General features: G+C 44.5%; 1 protein-coding gene across 1 annotated transcript in view; it reads right to left on the bottom strand.

The window, feature by feature from the left end:
• Positions 1-18057, bottom strand: part of Vps13b (vacuolar protein sorting 13 homolog B) — a 467803-nt gene that overhangs the window by 16564 nt on the left and 433182 nt on the right. The window contains 2 exon segments of the mRNA XM_038343548.2: positions 2972-3777; positions 14055-14173. Of these exon segments, the coding sequence (XP_038199476.1) occupies positions 2972-3777; positions 14055-14173 (925 nt within the window).

The raw sequence follows: 18057 nt of genomic DNA, 5'->3' as shown, positions 1-18057 counted from the left end.
CTGGGCAGATGACAATCCCACTTGGTGTTGTGGGGTTGTACCTCCCCTGGGGAGGAAGCAGAGGACACTAAGGCTAAGATTATGTCAGTAAGTCACAATCTCAGGCTGATGAGACATGGGAGTAGAGTTTACAGTCTAGGTTAGTTTACTTGATCGCTGCTCCCCCTCCCTGCAAAAAAAGCAGGATCATGTGGAATAAGTTATTCCTGGAAGGTACTCTGTGGGGGTCAAAAAAAGCAGATTTTTCTTAGTCTAGAATGGTCATAAGGTTCCATTTGCGGGCTGGGTTAGAAACACTGGTTTCCCTTGATGTACCTGTCAAGGAGAATCCTCATGAGCGCTGCTTCATTATGGAGATCTGGGAAGGGGGGGGGCATGGCCCAGCCTTGTCTCTTAGCTCCCACCCCTACGGGTGTCCTCTCCTGCTCTTCCTGGTCACTTCCCCTGCTGTGTTCAGAGAAACCCGATGCCACCAGAGGATGGCCTATAGAGCTAGAAATGACTAGGGATACTCTTTGTTGGCTTTCCACAAGAGCAGATGAAGTGGTTCCTCTGCATCCAACAGACACAGGACTCTGCAGACACCAAAAGATACCCAGTTCCCGATGTACAGAGAGTGCGCTGGACCTCCTCAGCCTCCAGTATGTGGAAACCCTCTGGATTGTGTAATACTGAGCATAATGCAAAATCTGCATCAAATGTTTTTACACTGAATTTAAAATGTTTATCTCTTTCCTTATTTGTGTGGCCGTGAGTGTGCAAAGGCCACAGCGCACTTGTGGAGGCCAGGAGACAATCTGTAGGGTCAGCTCTCTCCTTTTGCCCTTACCACCGGGCCAGCAGCCGGCCATCTTGCTGGCCTCTTTATGCTGCATATTTAAGGGATAACGTCATGGACAAAAGTCTTGTTCACATGTGATCCTATGGGTACTTTCAGGTTACCGTTGGTTGAACTCAAGACTACAGAAGGCCATCTGTGCATCTTTGGCTTAGTTGTCAGGAAATTTTGTGGATAACCTGATCGACTTGGCCTGGTATGAGAGAGGTAGGTCAGGACCTCGGAAAGTCTCAAGCCCACACTCCTTCCTTTGAATAGGGCCACTCATTTCTAGTCAGCAGTCATTCATTTTTAAAACCTCGTCAAATGACTTCTCAAGCTTCCCTAGAAATGAGGTCAGGGTGTTTTCAACTATCCCAGCCAGGAACCTTCTCGGGTGCAGTGGGTGAATGTGACCAAGTGAGATGAACACACCCTGCTTCCTCCCAGCCAGCCTCACCCTCTCGCTACAGGAATGTGAGTCCCTTCAGCCTGTCAGCCACCCTCGCTGTGATCTTTCTCTCTTCACTCCTCCCTCCGAAGACTGCTTTCCTCAGGAAACATTCTGACTGACCACAGCATTTTAGTGATGATATTTTTTTCCACAGCTCTAAAAAAATCCAGCTTTGGTATTAGAATTTCTTTCCTTCTATGTAATGAGATTGAGACAATCACAGGATTTTTAAGTGAATTAGGAAAAAGCCCGAGAGAGGGTGACATGAGCTCCCGTAGTAAAATAAGGCAGCTCAGCACTAGGGCTCCAGAGGCCATGGCTGCTTGGGCACAGGCGGTTTGTCCTCCAGCCCGTCTTCCTAGCTTGGGGTCAGACGTGACTGCAGGGAGCCTTCCTCCTTCCTTGGCATTTGATTAGCTCTGCTACAAGCCAATCGGCCAGAGGGGTAAGTCTGGGGTAGTTTGCAGATACACACATTTATTCAGTTTAAAGTATTACAGATTATTTTACAATGACTCCTCAGCAAGGGGGGATGTTTTCTTCATTGCTGTGCAAACTATCCAGACAACAAGTTAAAAAGGCTCTCAGCCAGTAGCTGCCACTTTCTCCTACAGTGAAGTTAGGAGAGTCCTATTCTCTCTATGTATTTCTCCATGGAGAAAGTTTAGTCTGTGCATGTAGCATGATCACTGGCCTCTCGTCAACTGTCACAGTCTGCACTGTCTCTAGTGACTCATCCGCAGGCACAGGGCCTGAGGACGGAGGGCAGCAGCTCCTCTCTGTGTCACTCCAGGAAGTCAGTCTCCAGCTTCTTTACTGCAGAAGACCTAACGCAGCCAAGTGTGGCGTTGCTCTGAACACGACTGCTAGTGACCACAAGGACCAGGCTATCAACCCTGTCTCAGGGAGACCCTGAGTCAGAAACACACGCCCTGGAGACGATGGCTGTCAAGTAGCTGAGATCACAGGGAGCCCACTCCTCATCCTTAGCACACAGTACTCCCCATGGGAAATTCTGCCCTCACATCACCCCGTGCAGGCTCTTCCCGGGAAACAGAAACCTCGCCTCTCCTTGGCCCCGAGCATACAAGCATCCCACAGCCTGCAGCAGGCCACTGCCTGCCACTGAGCAGAGGGCTGGGACAAGGCTGTGGAGAGCAGAGCCACCTGCAGCCTTCTCCATGCTCTGTCGACCCAGGCAGTGCCTGCTGGGGATGCACGGGGCTCTCTGTATGTGCTTTCACTCCTCTGAACTTCCCACTTACACGATCAGTACAGAGGGAAACTGGCCACCTAGAACTGGAAGTCTTTCAGGCCAGGAGCTGAGGGCCAGGCTGACCTTTCTGGCTGCACTCGTATTCTGAGACAAGAGTCTTGTGCCTGCAAGGCATTCAAAAATGTGTTTGCTAAATTTAACTAATTTCTATGTTAGGTAACAGTTAAAATATTATAGCTATGAGGGCTTGAGAGTCTATTTAGTGCCAAGTAAAATGCCAGGGTTGGCAAACTTCAGCTGATCTCAAATGGAAATGCAGACTCAGGGAGGTGTGGCAGTCATCCAAGGCTTGCACCATCAGAGTCCACACCTAGCTCTAGTTCTGTTAGGTGTGCAGCCTGCATGCATAACCCCTTCCCTGCCCTCCCCTGTGCTGTCACAGCAGAGCTATTTCTGCCCCGGTGTTAGCCCACCACATCCTCACCTGCTCTGAAAAGAGCCCCAGCAGCATAGTGCATGGCCAGTGCGTGCACCAGCTGCCTTGCCGTAGTGAACACTGGTCCTCTTTCAAACACGGAGAAGGACAGAGGGGTGTGGTCGGAGGCTATGTACAACTTCAGAGAGGCATGGATGCTGACAAGGAGGTTCACTGGCTGGATGACCAACCTCCGTAGCTTCACCGGGTTCACCAAGGCCCTGGCGTGCTGTCTCACCTGCATGGGCAGCACCTGCTCCCCTGCAGAGAGCTGTGCGTGGTCACCAGCCACCCTGCTGTGAGGAAGGTAGGTGTCAAATAAAGTTTTGATGTAGTATACAAAGGTATCCTCCACATAGAGCCGTGCTGGTTTCAGTTCAACAGAGAACTCACTGACATCAAAAAGGAAGTCCGTCCCCTCAGACACAGTGAGGCGAAGTTTGATGAAGCAGTTCTCTTTGTATTCCTCCAAGTCTTTGCTGGAGACCAGGAGACTCTGCACTCTTGAGTACCGAGCCGGTTCTGTCTTCTCTCCTTGGCAGACCAAGACAGCGAAGTGGAAATTGGACTTGTTATAAAGCTGGTTGTCCAGCTGCAGGTCCCCGAAGTAGACTTCCACACTGAAAAGCTGGAGCAGGGTGGACGGACGCTCTTCCCCTGGGAGGACACCAGGCACAGGACATACGTGGAGGAAAATGTTGTCCAGAGTGAGCCTTAGAAGCTCAGATGATGCCTTGTGGTGTGTGAGGTCGTCAGTCACTGCCAGGCTCAGGCGGGTGATGAACGCTTTAAAAGTAACCATCTTCTCCAGAGCTCTGGAAGGAGGGCAAAGCTTGTTAGTGTCTCTTCTTTAAGGACAGTGCCTCACTGCGTACTCCATGATGGAACAGTCTCATAAGAACTCAACTTTCAGTGCATGTCGAGACAGAGACAGCCATGCTTGGAGATTGCTGGGAAACGCTCCCACTGGGCTATGACAAGCTCTTGTCATGTTTTTATGTGCTTTCTCTTATCAACACCAGATCCTCCCCTTTTTACTCCAAATTCCTCATTTCTATGCACTAATTCTCTGATATAATGACCATGGCAGATAGAAAAATCAGCAATACACTTTATGTTAGAAAAGATGAGCTGAGCAAGAAGAAAGCCCACTTCAGCACGGACCTACAAACACTGCATGCAGTGTGTCCTGCCCACCCTGCCCTCACTTCGAGAGCTGAGGAGTCCCTGGTCAGGTCCGTGCCCTCTCTGGGACCCCAACACCCCTCCCTCACCTGCTCAAAGCCATCACTCTAGAGTGCCAGGTGCTCCACCATCCCTTCCTCTGCCATCCTGCCTGTGCTCGAACACGCTGTGTCCTCTTCTGAGCAGACACAGCGCTGCTACAGCCTCACTTCCTCCTTCTCCACCTACTTCCCATTTCTCTAGCCCTCTTTAGGAGAAACTGCAGCATCCCCACACACACCACCTCCGATTCTCCCCTTTCTGTTCTCTGAAGCTTGCTGCAGGCAGGCTTATGCTCCCCAATAGCACTAAAGCAAAAGTCCCCCTGTGGCTGTCAGCAGCCCCCTCTTCCAGGACACACATCCTCCCTGGTGTTCTCAGAACTCTCTGCTCCCTGCCCCGCCCTGTGAATCCTTCCCCTCCCTCTGACTGGTGACGCTTCTCCTACCCCAGTGGTACTCAGACTTAGCACACGGTTTCCTTCCCCATCTCCGCTGACAAACACTAGGTGACATGCAACTTCACCACGTCTGTGCTGGGGCTCTGCTCCTGCCGCAGTCTACAGGGCCTCTCTCATTTCAGTTGATGGCAACCGCATCCAACCCGAGGCTTCTATCTCAGCCCCTATCCTAACCGCAGGACTCCTTCGGGCTCTCCGCTCTCCGTAAGAGTATGTCCAGAATCTGACCAATTCTACCACTCCCCATAGCAGGGCCTCTAGTGTGAACACCTACAGCAACGGCAGGGGGTTCCTGACTGCTTTTGCCCTCATTTCTCTAGATCTTACTTCAGCAAAACAGCCAATGATCTACACAGTGAGTCTCACATGACCTCTCTGCTTAAAAGCTCACCAGCTCCTCAGCTCACCAGGGTTAGACTCGTGCACTCACAACAGCTCCACAGCTCACCAGGGTTAGACTCGTGTCCTCACAACAGCTCACAAGGCACTAAAGCACACACAGGCTCTAAAGCACACATGGCTCCCCTTCCAGCCCTGATCCTCAGGCCCATGCCCTTCCCATCTCACTGGCTGGGACGGGAAAGCTCTTCCTCCAGCTGACAATGCTCTTAACTGCCTTGCTGACTTCAAGCCCACACTCAAATGCCAACTCCACGCTCCCTGTCCTGGGCCCCGCCTGGCTGTTTTTAACCCTTCGAGTGCTGATGATCTTCTACTCTCCCGTCTCTGCCTGTGAGAATGGAATCTTGTGAAGGGCTCCACCTTTTTTCTCACTGACTCTCTATCCCTGGAACAGACCTCACATCCAGTAAGCACTCGAATGTATGACCCAGGGAAGAGCAAGCCAAACAAATATGAGTAGACAATATATCATTCAAATGTGTGGGTTGGGCTACTATCATTAACACTCAAGCCTTAGATAAAATTTTCTGAAATACATGTGTAGACTTGAGATCTTATTCTATATAATTCAAATTTTACTCTCCAATTTTGTTATACTATTTTTTTAAACAAACATGTTTGGACAAAGTAAGCATCCTATCTAATATTATTTGAAATATTATAAAAAAGTAGCAAGGTCTGAACTAGTGAGTTTTCAGTCATACATAGGTACAAGAAATTTATTTTTAAAAATCCTAAACAAATGTATGTAAATTGGCACTATAACTTTATACTGCAATTTAAATATAACCATTACAGAAATTTAAAGTAGAGAAATGTAGGGTATTCGTACACTGTGTGGAGGTGTATTGCTGTGATTGGTGAAATACAAAGCTGAACGGCGGGGCAGGAGATACAGGCACGATTTCTGGGCAGAGAGAAAGGAGGAGGAAGAATCTATGCCCTTGAGAGCGAGGTGGAGACGTGGGGGCAGGATGGGCGGCACACGGCAGCATGCAGATCAGTAGAGACCGTTAGTTTAAGTTAAAGACAAACCTAAGCTAGGGCAAGCTCTTCTAGTTAACAAAGTCCCTGCACTGTTGTCTGTCTCCTCATGGTGCCCACTCAGAGAGGACCAGAGAAAGCTGAGTCTGGGACAAAGTTCTACAGGGCCTCAGGCAGGTCGGCCGAGTGCAGAGACGCAGCTTGGGCTGCTGCCTATGGGGGAAGCAGCACCGTGCTCTCAGCTGACATGGGCTGATCTGTTCCATGTGCTCAGAGAGCACTTCAGGCGCTCACAGGCAACCTCTAAAAAGGTGCATATGTTTAAAAATGTGCTTAGATGCTGAAAAAGGAATATGGGTCTAGACAGCCATAGAAAAAATAGTTTAAAAATAATATAGTAAAGTCTTAAGGAAAGAGTAAAAAAAGCCACATAAAGTTGGGAGATACACAGGGTGTTTGGATCCTGTATGGTGCTTTGTTGACTTTTAATTTTTTAAATGCCAATGTACAAAAAAAAAAAAAACAACAGCTACTGAAAGACATCAGATTATGAGAACTGCTAAATTAAACCAATCTATATATTTTAAGAATGTTTAACTTCACAATGGAAGTCAGAAAATATGTTGTGTTATGAGAGGTTATGCCCTTGTTTCTATAGGAAACAAAAAGTTATGGTTCTCCTCAAAATTAATGAAGAACAGATTTGATTGGGAGAAACCCCCTTAAAATCTTGGCTACAGACAAGAAGAAAAGAAACAAGAAAGTCTACTAGACAAGTGATGTATCTGCTGACCCCTGCAATGAGGGATTGTACCCCATTGTAAACCATTCTGGTTACAGAGTTCTTATGACTTATTATGGCATGGTATCCTTTCATATAGCATGGATAGAGATTTATACTATAGTTTGGTTTGGTTAATATTATAGACTCTTTTTACCTGCTCAAACCTAAAACAAAAAATCATCTTTGACTCGTGCATACTGCACATTCCATGCTTGTGCTAATGCAGATATGTACTTTAAATGTCTGTTTTCAGAAAAAAAGAACAAGACACCAATAAACGCAAGTAGCCCAGGTGATCCAGCCTCTCAGAATGCTTCTGTTGCAGTTTCTCAAAATTCTGCATCCAGAACAACCTCAGAGCTGGAGGCTGAGATGGCCCAGCCTCACACACTCCTCTAGAAAGGACGTCAGACAGGCCATGCATTTTCCTATCATACGGAGACTGAGAAACAAAGGACAGAGCTAGTTTTCCTGGGGCTTTACCATTATCTCAATTTTCTCAGGGTCTTCTAAAGATGCCATCACCCCCAAACAACAGGAAGCAAGAATACAATGCCCACATTTCCCAAGAGGTGGGGTGGGTGGTTTTTGCTCACTCAGTTGGTTATGAATGTTTGTCATCATTTAGGGAAGTTGGTTATAAATTGTTACTGATCATGAAGGAAGGAAACTAAGCGAGGGAGGTTGGATTCAAGAATCTCTTAAAGAAAAAGGGGGATATGGAAAGGCTAGGATGAAAGGAAAGATTATTGAATCTACTTTAAAATAAATAGCAACTATTAATCTCAAATATTTTACCTTGGCACAGATTTCTGTATACTGATATAAATTTAAGTTTGTTTTTGTTATAATATATATGCTTCTACTCTTGTTTAAGGTATCTTACCTATGCAGCTTGTTTAAAAATGTAATGGATAATTAAGAAATACAGGTTATCAGTTAGTAATCAAACTTGTGGTCAAGTTGTGTATGTTTCCAGGGTTAAGCAGATAAAGTTTTAGATAGATAGGTGGTCTTCAAATACTTCAGAGACCTACAGAATATGGCATCAAGGCTTTTCATGACAGTGAGATAGGTCTGCTAAGGCAGCACCAATTTACTTAAAAAAAAAAGGAGTATGGACATCAAAGAACCTCTGTATAGAGTGTGCTCTCACTGTGGCAAAGATAGTCACTTGCCTTGACCACTGATGGCATGCTCTCATATTGAACAAGCAGGACACAAAAGAAAGAAACTGCCAAGCTTTGTCAAGACAAGGCAGGACAGTCCTTCAAAATTCCTGCTTCATGGAAAAGTCTGTCATATATGTTAGGCCTTCAGGACGAAGATGTTACAGAGAAACCTTGGGTGACTGTCTAGGCAGCAAGCTGCTTCTGTCATTTCTATAGTTTTGAAAGTTGTTTGCTCTGCACTTTCTGTTTACTCAGGTTAGAGTATATCCTTCTTGGGTCACTGATGGAATTGAAGATTAGTTATAGTTACAGTTTTCCTTGCTACCAAATTCAGAAAAGACACTCACAAAAAAGGTGTAAAATATATAGGGTTGAGAGACAAAAGCTTAAGTTATTACCTAAGATAATGTTTTGAGGTCTAAAAAGACAGTTTGGGGTTGAAAATAAAAGTTAGGATAAAAAATAAACTAGGTAGAAAACTTTGGACTTACCAAGATAGGAAATGATAATGGAATGTTTTCTAGAATTTGCCAAATACTAATGGACTGGACCTTGTGAATTTATTTCTTCCTTAATAATTGCTTCTACTGTAGTTTTACTGTGTTAGAGTTAAAGCCTTTCCTATCTTTAAGACAAAAGCAGGAGATGTTGTGGGGTGTTTATACACTGTGTGAAGTGTCCTGCCATGATTGGTATAATAAAAAGTGGAATGGCTAATAGCTAGGCAGGAAGTATAGGTGAGACTTCTGGGCAGAGAAAGAAAGTGGGGGGGCAATCCAGGCTCATGAGAGAGATGCAAGAAGACACGGAGGAAGCAGCGTGCATGCTGTGTGACAATGCAGACTAATAGAAGTGTATTAAGTTGTAAGAGCTGGTTAAAAACAAGCCTAAGCTAAGGCCAAGCTTTCATAATTAATATAAGTCTCTGTGTTGTTACCTGTGAGCTGGAGGCCCAAAGAAAAATCCATCTGTACAGAAATTAATAAATAAGCACTGAAAGATCCACATCTATTACTAATACTGACTTTTCCTCTTCCAGAGTTGTCTAAAAACATACTGGAGTCTGTTTACAGAGATGGGACATACAGGTGTCTATTTACGCAGATGGAACATATATTCATCATCCTAATGATGGCTTACTTTACATTAGATCATATGCTTCTTCTGGTCCACTGCAACCATTACCACCTATATCCTGTGATATGCCATTTTTGATATATTTGATAAGCATTTGTACTCTCAATATTATGTTACTATAAATAACAATGAAATGAACATCTCTGTGTGTATTCTTATTTACTGTTTTCATTATTTTCTGAACTCATACTCTTCCAAGTGGAATTTCTAAACCAGTGATTCTCACCCCCGAACGCTGCCACCCTTTAATACAGCTCATCTGTGCTGACCCCAACTATAAAAGTGTTTTCATTGCTACTTCATTAACTGTAATTTTGCTATTGTTATGAATCACAATATAAATATATGATATGTAACCCCTGTGAAAGGGTCATTCAACCCCAGGTTGAGAACCACTGTTCTAAATCAAGGGGGGTTTTGACTTTTTTAATATGTAGAACCTGTTCGAGAAAATTGTACCAATTCCTGCTGGTGGGCTTGTCAGAGGAGCAGCAGGTGGCAATTGAAGTTCAAGGTGTCAGACCACCAGGAGGAAACTCTCTGATGGGTGAATCTCGTCATGGCAAGGCCATGGGACTACAGACCCCAGACTGTCTTTTGCTTCTGCTGGGCCTTTGCATATTTAATACTGCAATATCCCTCTGGTATCGAGCATGTTGTGAGTGGACTTGGGGAGATTTCCACTGCCTGTAATATACTGTGTTTATCTCTTGGAAACATCCCATCCTACTGGGCATTTTTCCTGTGGATTGTCAAGAAAATTATCCTTCCCTAAGATTTACTGTCTAAATTGATAATAATAAAGATAGCTTATACAGAGTTTTCATGAATAAAAAACAAGGAAATGCTACACAACCAGGACCTACGAGTTTCACCCTAGGAGCTGACAGATTGTAGCTCAAGTTAATGACTAACTAGCCCAGATAGTTTAAACCCTTTTCACCTTGATGTTGGGAGCTGTGCTTGCAGGTCTCGGAGTGCATCACAGCTGAAACAAAGCTTTGAGAATAAAGCTAGACTAAGAGGTTTTTGTTAAATAGCTTTGAGGTGAAAACCCAAGAAGACAGTCTTAAGTTTTAGGAAGCCACCGAGTTGAATGTGGAACTCACTGAGGTCAGGGAACAAGAATAAAATAGCCCAGCTAACTTTGGCTGACATACCTTTCTTTTTTTAATATTTATTTATTATGTATACAATATTCTGTCTGTGTGTATGCCTGCAAGCCAGAAGAGGGCACCAGACCCCATTACAGATGGTTGTGAGCCACCATGTGGTTGCTGGGAATTGAACTCAGGACCTTTGGAAGAGCAGGCAGTGCCCTTAACCTCTGAGCCATCTCTCCAGCCCCCCTGACATACCTTTCTTTCTAGGATTGGTTGATTACCAAAAGTGATGATTAATTCCTTATACCCACTTCTGCCCTCAATCTCCTGATATAAAAAATACTATTAATGAGTGGATATGCACCCTAAAGATTTAAGGTAGAGCTGACTGATTCTTTTTCATTTATAAAAGTTAGGTCTGTGATTCCTTTAAGATTCCTTATGATTACCTTTCAAGATAATAAAGCCCTTTCTTTGTAACTGCAAAATGCATCCTGCCAGAAAAAGACCTTGCTTGCCTACATGGTTAATCTGTAACAAGTTGCTTGGGTATGAATATATGTGGGTTCTTGGAATAATTTTTTTACCTGTAATATGTACAATGTTTAATCATATAAGGGAGATGAAAAACATGTCTTTACCTGTATTCATTATAATCATTCACTTAAAAATAGAATGTAATGACATGGTTGTTGTAGGAACCTGCTTGTTTGTTCCCTGCTGCCCAGACCCCAAATAACCACACAGAAACTGGATAAGTTACAATACTGTTTGGCCAATAGCTTAAGCATATTGCTAGGTAGTTCTTACATCTAGAACTAACCCATTAACATTATTTCATATTTTATCATGAGGCTTGTGGCCTACTGTCAAGGTTCTAGCTGGCAGCTCGCATCTTTCCCCTCTGGAGGCTACATGGCATCTAGCGACTCCACCTTCTCTCTCCCATCATTCAGTTTAGTTTTCCCTCCTTAGCTCTACTCTGCCCTATCACCAGCCAAGGCAGATTCTTTATTCATCAACCAATAAAAGCAACACATAGACGGAAGGACCTCCCACACCACATTGTGATTCCAACATTGCCTGGAAAATTGTTGGAGTCTATAAGCTGCAGAAAAAGTATAAACTAGAGGAAGAACAGAGAAAACATAGAAAGAACATGAGAGAACAGAGAATAAGGAAGGAAACCATCAGGGGAGTGTGAATGTTTTTTCCCCTGAACCTCATCAGATAAAAAGTCTAGCTCATGCTGACTCCATGGATTCCTTTCAAAGCCCTGTGGTGCTGGAGGCTGCCCCCCAGACAGCAGTACATCACGTTTCTATGGCAAGTGTCTATGATGGAGTGGTATTGTTAATCTGATAGGTACTATCCCATTTGTATATCCTCTTCCCATAATTTTCTGTTCATGTCCTTCATCCCATTTTTGTTCTGGGAGAAAGGGATATGGTTGTACTATTTCTACTGAATTTTGTGATTATTTTAAGTTAAGGATATGAATTATTTGCATAGCTTATATTTTTATTTTTATTTCATTTTTGGGGTGAATGCTCATGCTGTGGTTCATGTGTGGCAGGTTAGAGAATAACTTGCAGGAATTGGTCATCTCTTTCTACCATGTGAGTTGTGGGGATGGAATTCATGTCATTAGACTTGGTGGCATAAACTTCTACCTGGGAGCCATCTTGCTAGCCCCTCTACTGGTGTGGGAAGTCCTTCTGTCTATGTGTCACTTTTTTTGAGTAATGAATAAAGAAACTGCATTGGCCTGTGATAGGGCAGAGTAGAGCTAGACAGGAAAGACTAAACTGAATGCTGGGAGAGAGAAGGTGGAGTCAGAGAGATGCCATATAGCCTCTGTCTGGGACAGATGAGCCAGAACATTGCTGGTAAGCCACAGTCACGTGGCAATACAATTAATAGAAACTGGTTAAATTAAGATGTAAGAGCTAGCCAGTAAGAAGCTAGAGCTAATAGGTCAAGCAGTGATTTAATTAATACAGTTTCTGAGTGGTTATTTTGAGTCTCGGCAGCTGGGAATGAACAAGCAGCCTCCTACAACAGACTGGTGCACCAACATTGCTGGCTGACTACATCCACGTAAAACCTGAGAAAGCTTGGAAAGGAATTCTAGACACACACACAAAACAAAAACAAAGTTTAGCCGCATTTTTTTCCAGCTGTCAGCGTGTTGCAGCTTCCTTAAGAGATATCTTCCTGATTCAGCAGTAGCAGAAAAAATGAAAAAACAAAAAACCCAAACAAAAAACCACATGGTTTCAAAATGGCAGCATCCTGGTCCGCCAGCACAAACAGCTCTGACTCTTTTGGGAGGTGGCTACAGAGCATTTCAGTGGGGTCTGTGAGTAGACTGTTACAATTTATGTAATGGCAACACAGACCCGCTGTGGCCTGAAAATGGGGCACTGTATGTACATAGATCTCAGAGACAGCGAACATGCCTCTGCCATGCTGGACCGGGCGGAGCAAGCAGGCAGGGCCTTGTTGGCCTTAGCCACACACACTTAGCATTAAAAAACACGCTTCTGATCAGAAAATAATTACAGATACACAATAAAGACAGATTCAGATAAAAAAGACCTCTATATGGGTCACAATGTTGGATAAACGTACATAGGCTTGGGAGAGAGAAGAAAAAGTACAGAGAGTTATAAAAGGAGGTAAATGGCTTATAAAATAGAGTACAGACAGTCATAGATTAAAAGGAGTAAAGAAAAATAAGCCACATAAAGATCCAAAATTCACAGGGAGTCTGGACTATGTATATTATTGTGTTTTCTTTGAATATTTTGTCTGTGAAGGAGCTAATTACAGAGAGACATTTCATTGTACCATGCTACTTGCCTAAACGTGAGACCGTCCTTTGGGGTTCCTGCTACATGAAAGAGTCTGCCAGACATTCTGCTGAACACAGAAGAAAGTAACTGACACATAGCCAATATAGGTGGAACTGTCTTTGGAATTTCCTGCTTCATGGAAAAGTCTTGCCTATAAGCCACAGCCACATGGCGATACAACTAATAGAAATGGGTTAAATTAAGATGTAAGAGTTAGTTAATAAGAAGCTAGAGCTAATAGGTCAAGCAGTAATTTAATTAATACAGTTTCTGTGTGGTTATTTCTGACCTGGGCAGCTGGGAACAAACAATGGCCTTCTACAACACTCTACACCTTATTTGTTGAGACAGGTTTTCTCATGGAATCTGGAGCTTGCCATTTGGGCCAGACTGGCCAGTCAGAGAGCCCTAGGACTTGCTGTCCTCAGCTCCCGTAACTGTGTTCACAGGCCATGATGCTCCTACTCAGCTTCTATGTGGTTGCTCAACTCAGGTCTCGTGCTTGCACGGCCAGCACCTTAACCTCTGAGCAGTGCCCCAGCCTCCTGGATTCATGTTTTTAGAATCTGGTGGTAGGACTTGTATGTTTATATCCATTGTCAGTTTCATGGAAAAGTTTACAAAGTTGTTATGTGGATTTAGAGATACTAGCTTGCATTTTATTCTACAAATAATGCTATCATTATGAGGAGCATATCTTAGCTCGAAAATCAGTTTGCTGAACTTACCATTGAACTAGGAGACTCAAAAAAGATGTTTATTATTATTATTATTATTATTATTATTATTATTATTATTATTTATTGTCTATATATGCTGGAGGAAAAACTTAAGCACTAGATCTTTACTTGTGGATCACATGATAATCAAGCACTTCACTATGTGTTTATGGACAGCAGGAATGATGAATAGTGGTACATAACATCACAGAGGAAGCTCACTGCGCTCTCTCAGGCAAACACACCTACCTGTTGGCGCTGGTTAACATGGGCCCTGCTTTTCCTTCTGGGGACAGAGTGATACAGACTGTACCACACTGATGGGTGATATCCACATACACATATCCGAAGCCGGTAAGGAACACAACCTGCCGAAAGAATAGTCCAAGTCTGATCATAAAGAAATGAACAGTGTTGAAATGGCTAACTTCAAGTCCTGAGTCAACACTGCAAACACTTTCTAACCACGTACAGGCTATTCGGTTGACTTGAAAAAAAATTAAATCCAGATTTTTCAATATCCAGGCTGTAAGGTCATAGGAGAGAAATGATGGAGCATGATTGTCTTCAGTCTCTGCTTTCTGGAATTGGCACTAACCCCACGTGGGCTGGAGGCCAGCTCTGGGGCCAGCTCTATATGTGCATAAGAATGGCTGTGGGAAAAACCACTCAGGACTCTAAATGCAATGTGCAAATCTTACTATTACAGGGACACCCCCACATGTGGAAAACAAAAATAAACTATCTCCACAATTATCAGTAAGACCCCCAAGGTCCCTCATATGACTAGAAACTTCAGGTAAGTTAATCTGCTTAGTATCAAAATTGTTCAACCACGAGAAAGTGGACTAAGAGCTAAAAGTAAGAGCCTCAGCTGTCTCAGAAGCAAGGTGCCAGGCCAGCAGAACACACAGCCTCTCCGCATTCAATACCCCTGATGCCTAAGTGATAACTGTATGAACACAGACCAGGAACATCATGTTCACAGCTGAGATTCCCTGAGGGCAGAGGCAAGAGCCGAGATCTACAACAGCACCAAGGTCCAAGCCAGTAAAGAACAAACAAGACTGACAACCCTTAGATGAGGAGACAAAGCTAGGAGTTTGCCTGGCAAGCAGTGAGTGCCTTCTAATGGTGGCACACAAAGGCACCAGGGCGTGTTGATACAGACCAGGTGGAAGAGGGATGGACCCGTAATTGGAAGCATGCCAAGGAGGAAAAGGGACCAAGGGTGCTGAGCACCAGCAGTGACTGTGATCTTTGTGACTGCAGACACGCTCGCTGCTGCTCTGCCTTCCATGCCAGGGTGGCCACAGCTGGAGGAAATCCCTTCACACCCAAGCTCCTTTGTCTGGTGACAAAAGGGAACAGTAACAGAGGAGGGCCCGTGGTGGTGTCCCCTGAGCGTGTTACGGAAGTTTAGGAAGTTTACGTCTTACCTGCTGTAGAAAAGAATGCCAGGAGCCTTCCTCTAATTGCCATTACTAATAAGAAACAAGTAAATGGAACTTGTGCTTTTCTGGTCCTTCATCTATATTTGCCAAAATGACTATCACATTTATATTTAGCAAACAGTATTTTAAAATTATACCAATGTAACTTTCCCAAGCAAACCGGTTCTGTGGTGATACACAGGAAGACATTCCTTGTGTGTTTTCCAGGAACCCATGAGAGGATCTGCGGGTACCAGAGCGACTTATAAAGCACTCAGTAGGGAACCCACACTGAAATAAATTATTTGCCAGTAAAGTTTGTATGCTTGCCCCTCCTCCCATCTTCACTGGCCTGCCCCTCAGTAGTTCCCCCCTCCCCCATTCCCACTGCAATGCATCCTGCTGCCCTGACTTCCTGTCTCACCCTATCTCCTGCTTGAGCGCTCCTGTCCCACCTCAAATTTTCATGCTTTTTTCTTAGGAGGGAGAGGTTAGGCAACCTTATCTTTTATTCCCAGCCTATTCTGGCTACCTTTCAACCAACAGAATTGCCTATCCCACTGTCTTAGTGTTGGGGTTCCTATTTCTGTGCTAGACACTATGACCAAAAGCAAGTTGGGGGAAAAGGGGTTTATTTCATCTAAATTCCATCAGTGAGGGACGTCAGGGCAGGGATCTGGAGGCAGGAGCTGATGCAGAGGCCATGGAGGGTGCTACTTAGTGGCCTGCTCTCAGCCTGCTTTCTTATAGCCCCAAGACCAGCAGTCTAGAGGTGGTACTTCCTACAGTGAGCTTTAATCAAAAGAATGTACCACAGGTTTGCCCAATCCGGTGGGGGGGGGAGGCATTTCTCAAATGAGTTTCCCTCTTCCAAATGGTTAGCTTGCATCAAGTTTATATAAAACTAGCCAGTACATCAGGTAAATTGTTTGCTGAGCAATCTTGAAGAACTGAGTCTGACCCCAGAGACCATGCTGAAGTGAAAAATGAAAATCAATTTCAAAAAAGTTCTTTGACCTCTCCACGGTGCCACAGGGTGTGCACTCTCTCTCTCTCTCTCTCTCTCTCTCTCTCTCTCTCTCTCTCTCTCTCTCTCTCTCTCACACACACACACACACACACACACACAATACACACACACAATACACACACACTCTCTCTCTCAAAAATAATAAGTAAAAATTTTAGATACTTTTCTTTCTTCAGAGAAAGTCTATTATTAAAGAATGCTAAAAGACAATAGTGTCCTACTTTTGAAACTTTAAGTTAAAGATCATATAAAGCTTACCTTGTGCAAAGAGTTGTTCGTCTACAATGACCCAAAGATATGGTAATTAGGCATTTATTTTTTCAGCTGACTTAAACTATGACTCATCTGTCATCAAATATTCATCCCCACACTGGGAAGATTAAACCTTGTTACTTATATTCCCATGTATGAAGTACTCACTTTTTGTTAACTTCCTGAGCTGGTTTCATAGAGCCCAGGTGGCCCCACACTTGTTCTGCAGCCAAGGATGACTGAGTCCTGATCTGCCCAGCTGCTAATGCTGAGGTTAGGGACACACACCACAGGCTTTTTCTTTTGGGACAGGTTCTCATGTAGACCAGGCTGGCCTCAGACCTGGTATCCAGCAGAAGCTGGCTGTGACTGCCTGACCCTCCTCCCACCTTTCAGTGCTGGAATTCGAGCATGCGTCAGCACCTCAGCTAGGAGCAGGGTGGTATCTATGGAGACTGAAGAGCTGTGTGAGGTGCTGGGACGCCACCCTGCCACCTGTGCGGGGAGAGTGGGGGACACTGCTGTCAGCAGTGTCGGTTCTGCGCTGGCTCTGTGCTGCATCTTGGGTTAAAATTCCCAGTCCACTTACTCCAGTGTTAGGTGTAGCACCTACACTGAGGCCTTTGTGGTGGACTAATGGCAATACATCTAGAGTGTCTGAGATAAGCAGCATTCGATAGCATTTATATCAATGCCATGTAAGGTGTTTGTTGACACTAATGAAGTAGAGACACGGGTCAGGTATGCTCAATCTTCTGACAACACAATGGCCTCATGTGCAAAGTTCATGCTCAAGACCCACACAATTTTTAGGTTTGTGGCTCTCTGTTGGGCTGCATTTACCAGCTACCCTTGGCTGCACACGGTCTGGGAAACAACAGGCTGAAGGTGAGGTGCCTGTCAAGCCGTCTGGACTGAGAAGGTTGGTAAGTAGCCAAAAATACAGATTTGGAGCTTAGAAGGAATACATGGGCCAGAGAGGGGTCTCAGAGTGATCAGGTGGTAGACAGTAGCTAATGCTACGAATTTAATCAAATTTCCCAGAAAGGAAAAGGAGAAAGATAAATTTCTAAGATGATTAAAACAGAAAAGCTTGGATAGGGGAAGAAAGGAGCGCAGCACACATTCTGGATACAATCACCATTCATATACCTTCTGAAAAACATTCCAGAGACAGCTCTGCTCCTGTCTTGGAAATGGCTGTACTATGCACACACGGGAGGCTCTAGACCAGGCCGCTCGGCAGACACTGGGCAGTGGGTGTCAGTGTGCTGATATCAGTGTGGCCCCAATGTGGTGTTGGGCTGTGTGTGAGAGGTAAGCAAGATGCTCCAGTACCCACAGCCCAAGTCTCCACGCAGGCCCTTCACACACAGTCCATTCCAGGGTGGAGGCCAGATCCCAGTGTGCCCCGCTGTTCATGGTGACCCCTTGTGCTATGAACTGAGTCTTATCTGTGTCCGTTGCAGCCTTCAAGGGATGTGTCTCATAATATTTTTATACATGTGACATATTATGTTCAGCACGATTTAACAGT

The sequence above is a fragment of the Arvicola amphibius genome, chromosome 9, assembly GCF_903992535.2.
Source record: "Arvicola amphibius chromosome 9, mArvAmp1.2, whole genome shotgun sequence".
NCBI classification, from domain to species: domain Eukaryota; kingdom Metazoa; phylum Chordata; class Mammalia; order Rodentia; family Cricetidae; genus Arvicola; species Arvicola amphibius.
The sequence above is the reverse complement of the archived record's forward strand: the minus strand, read 5'-3'. Positions and strand labels throughout refer to the sequence as shown.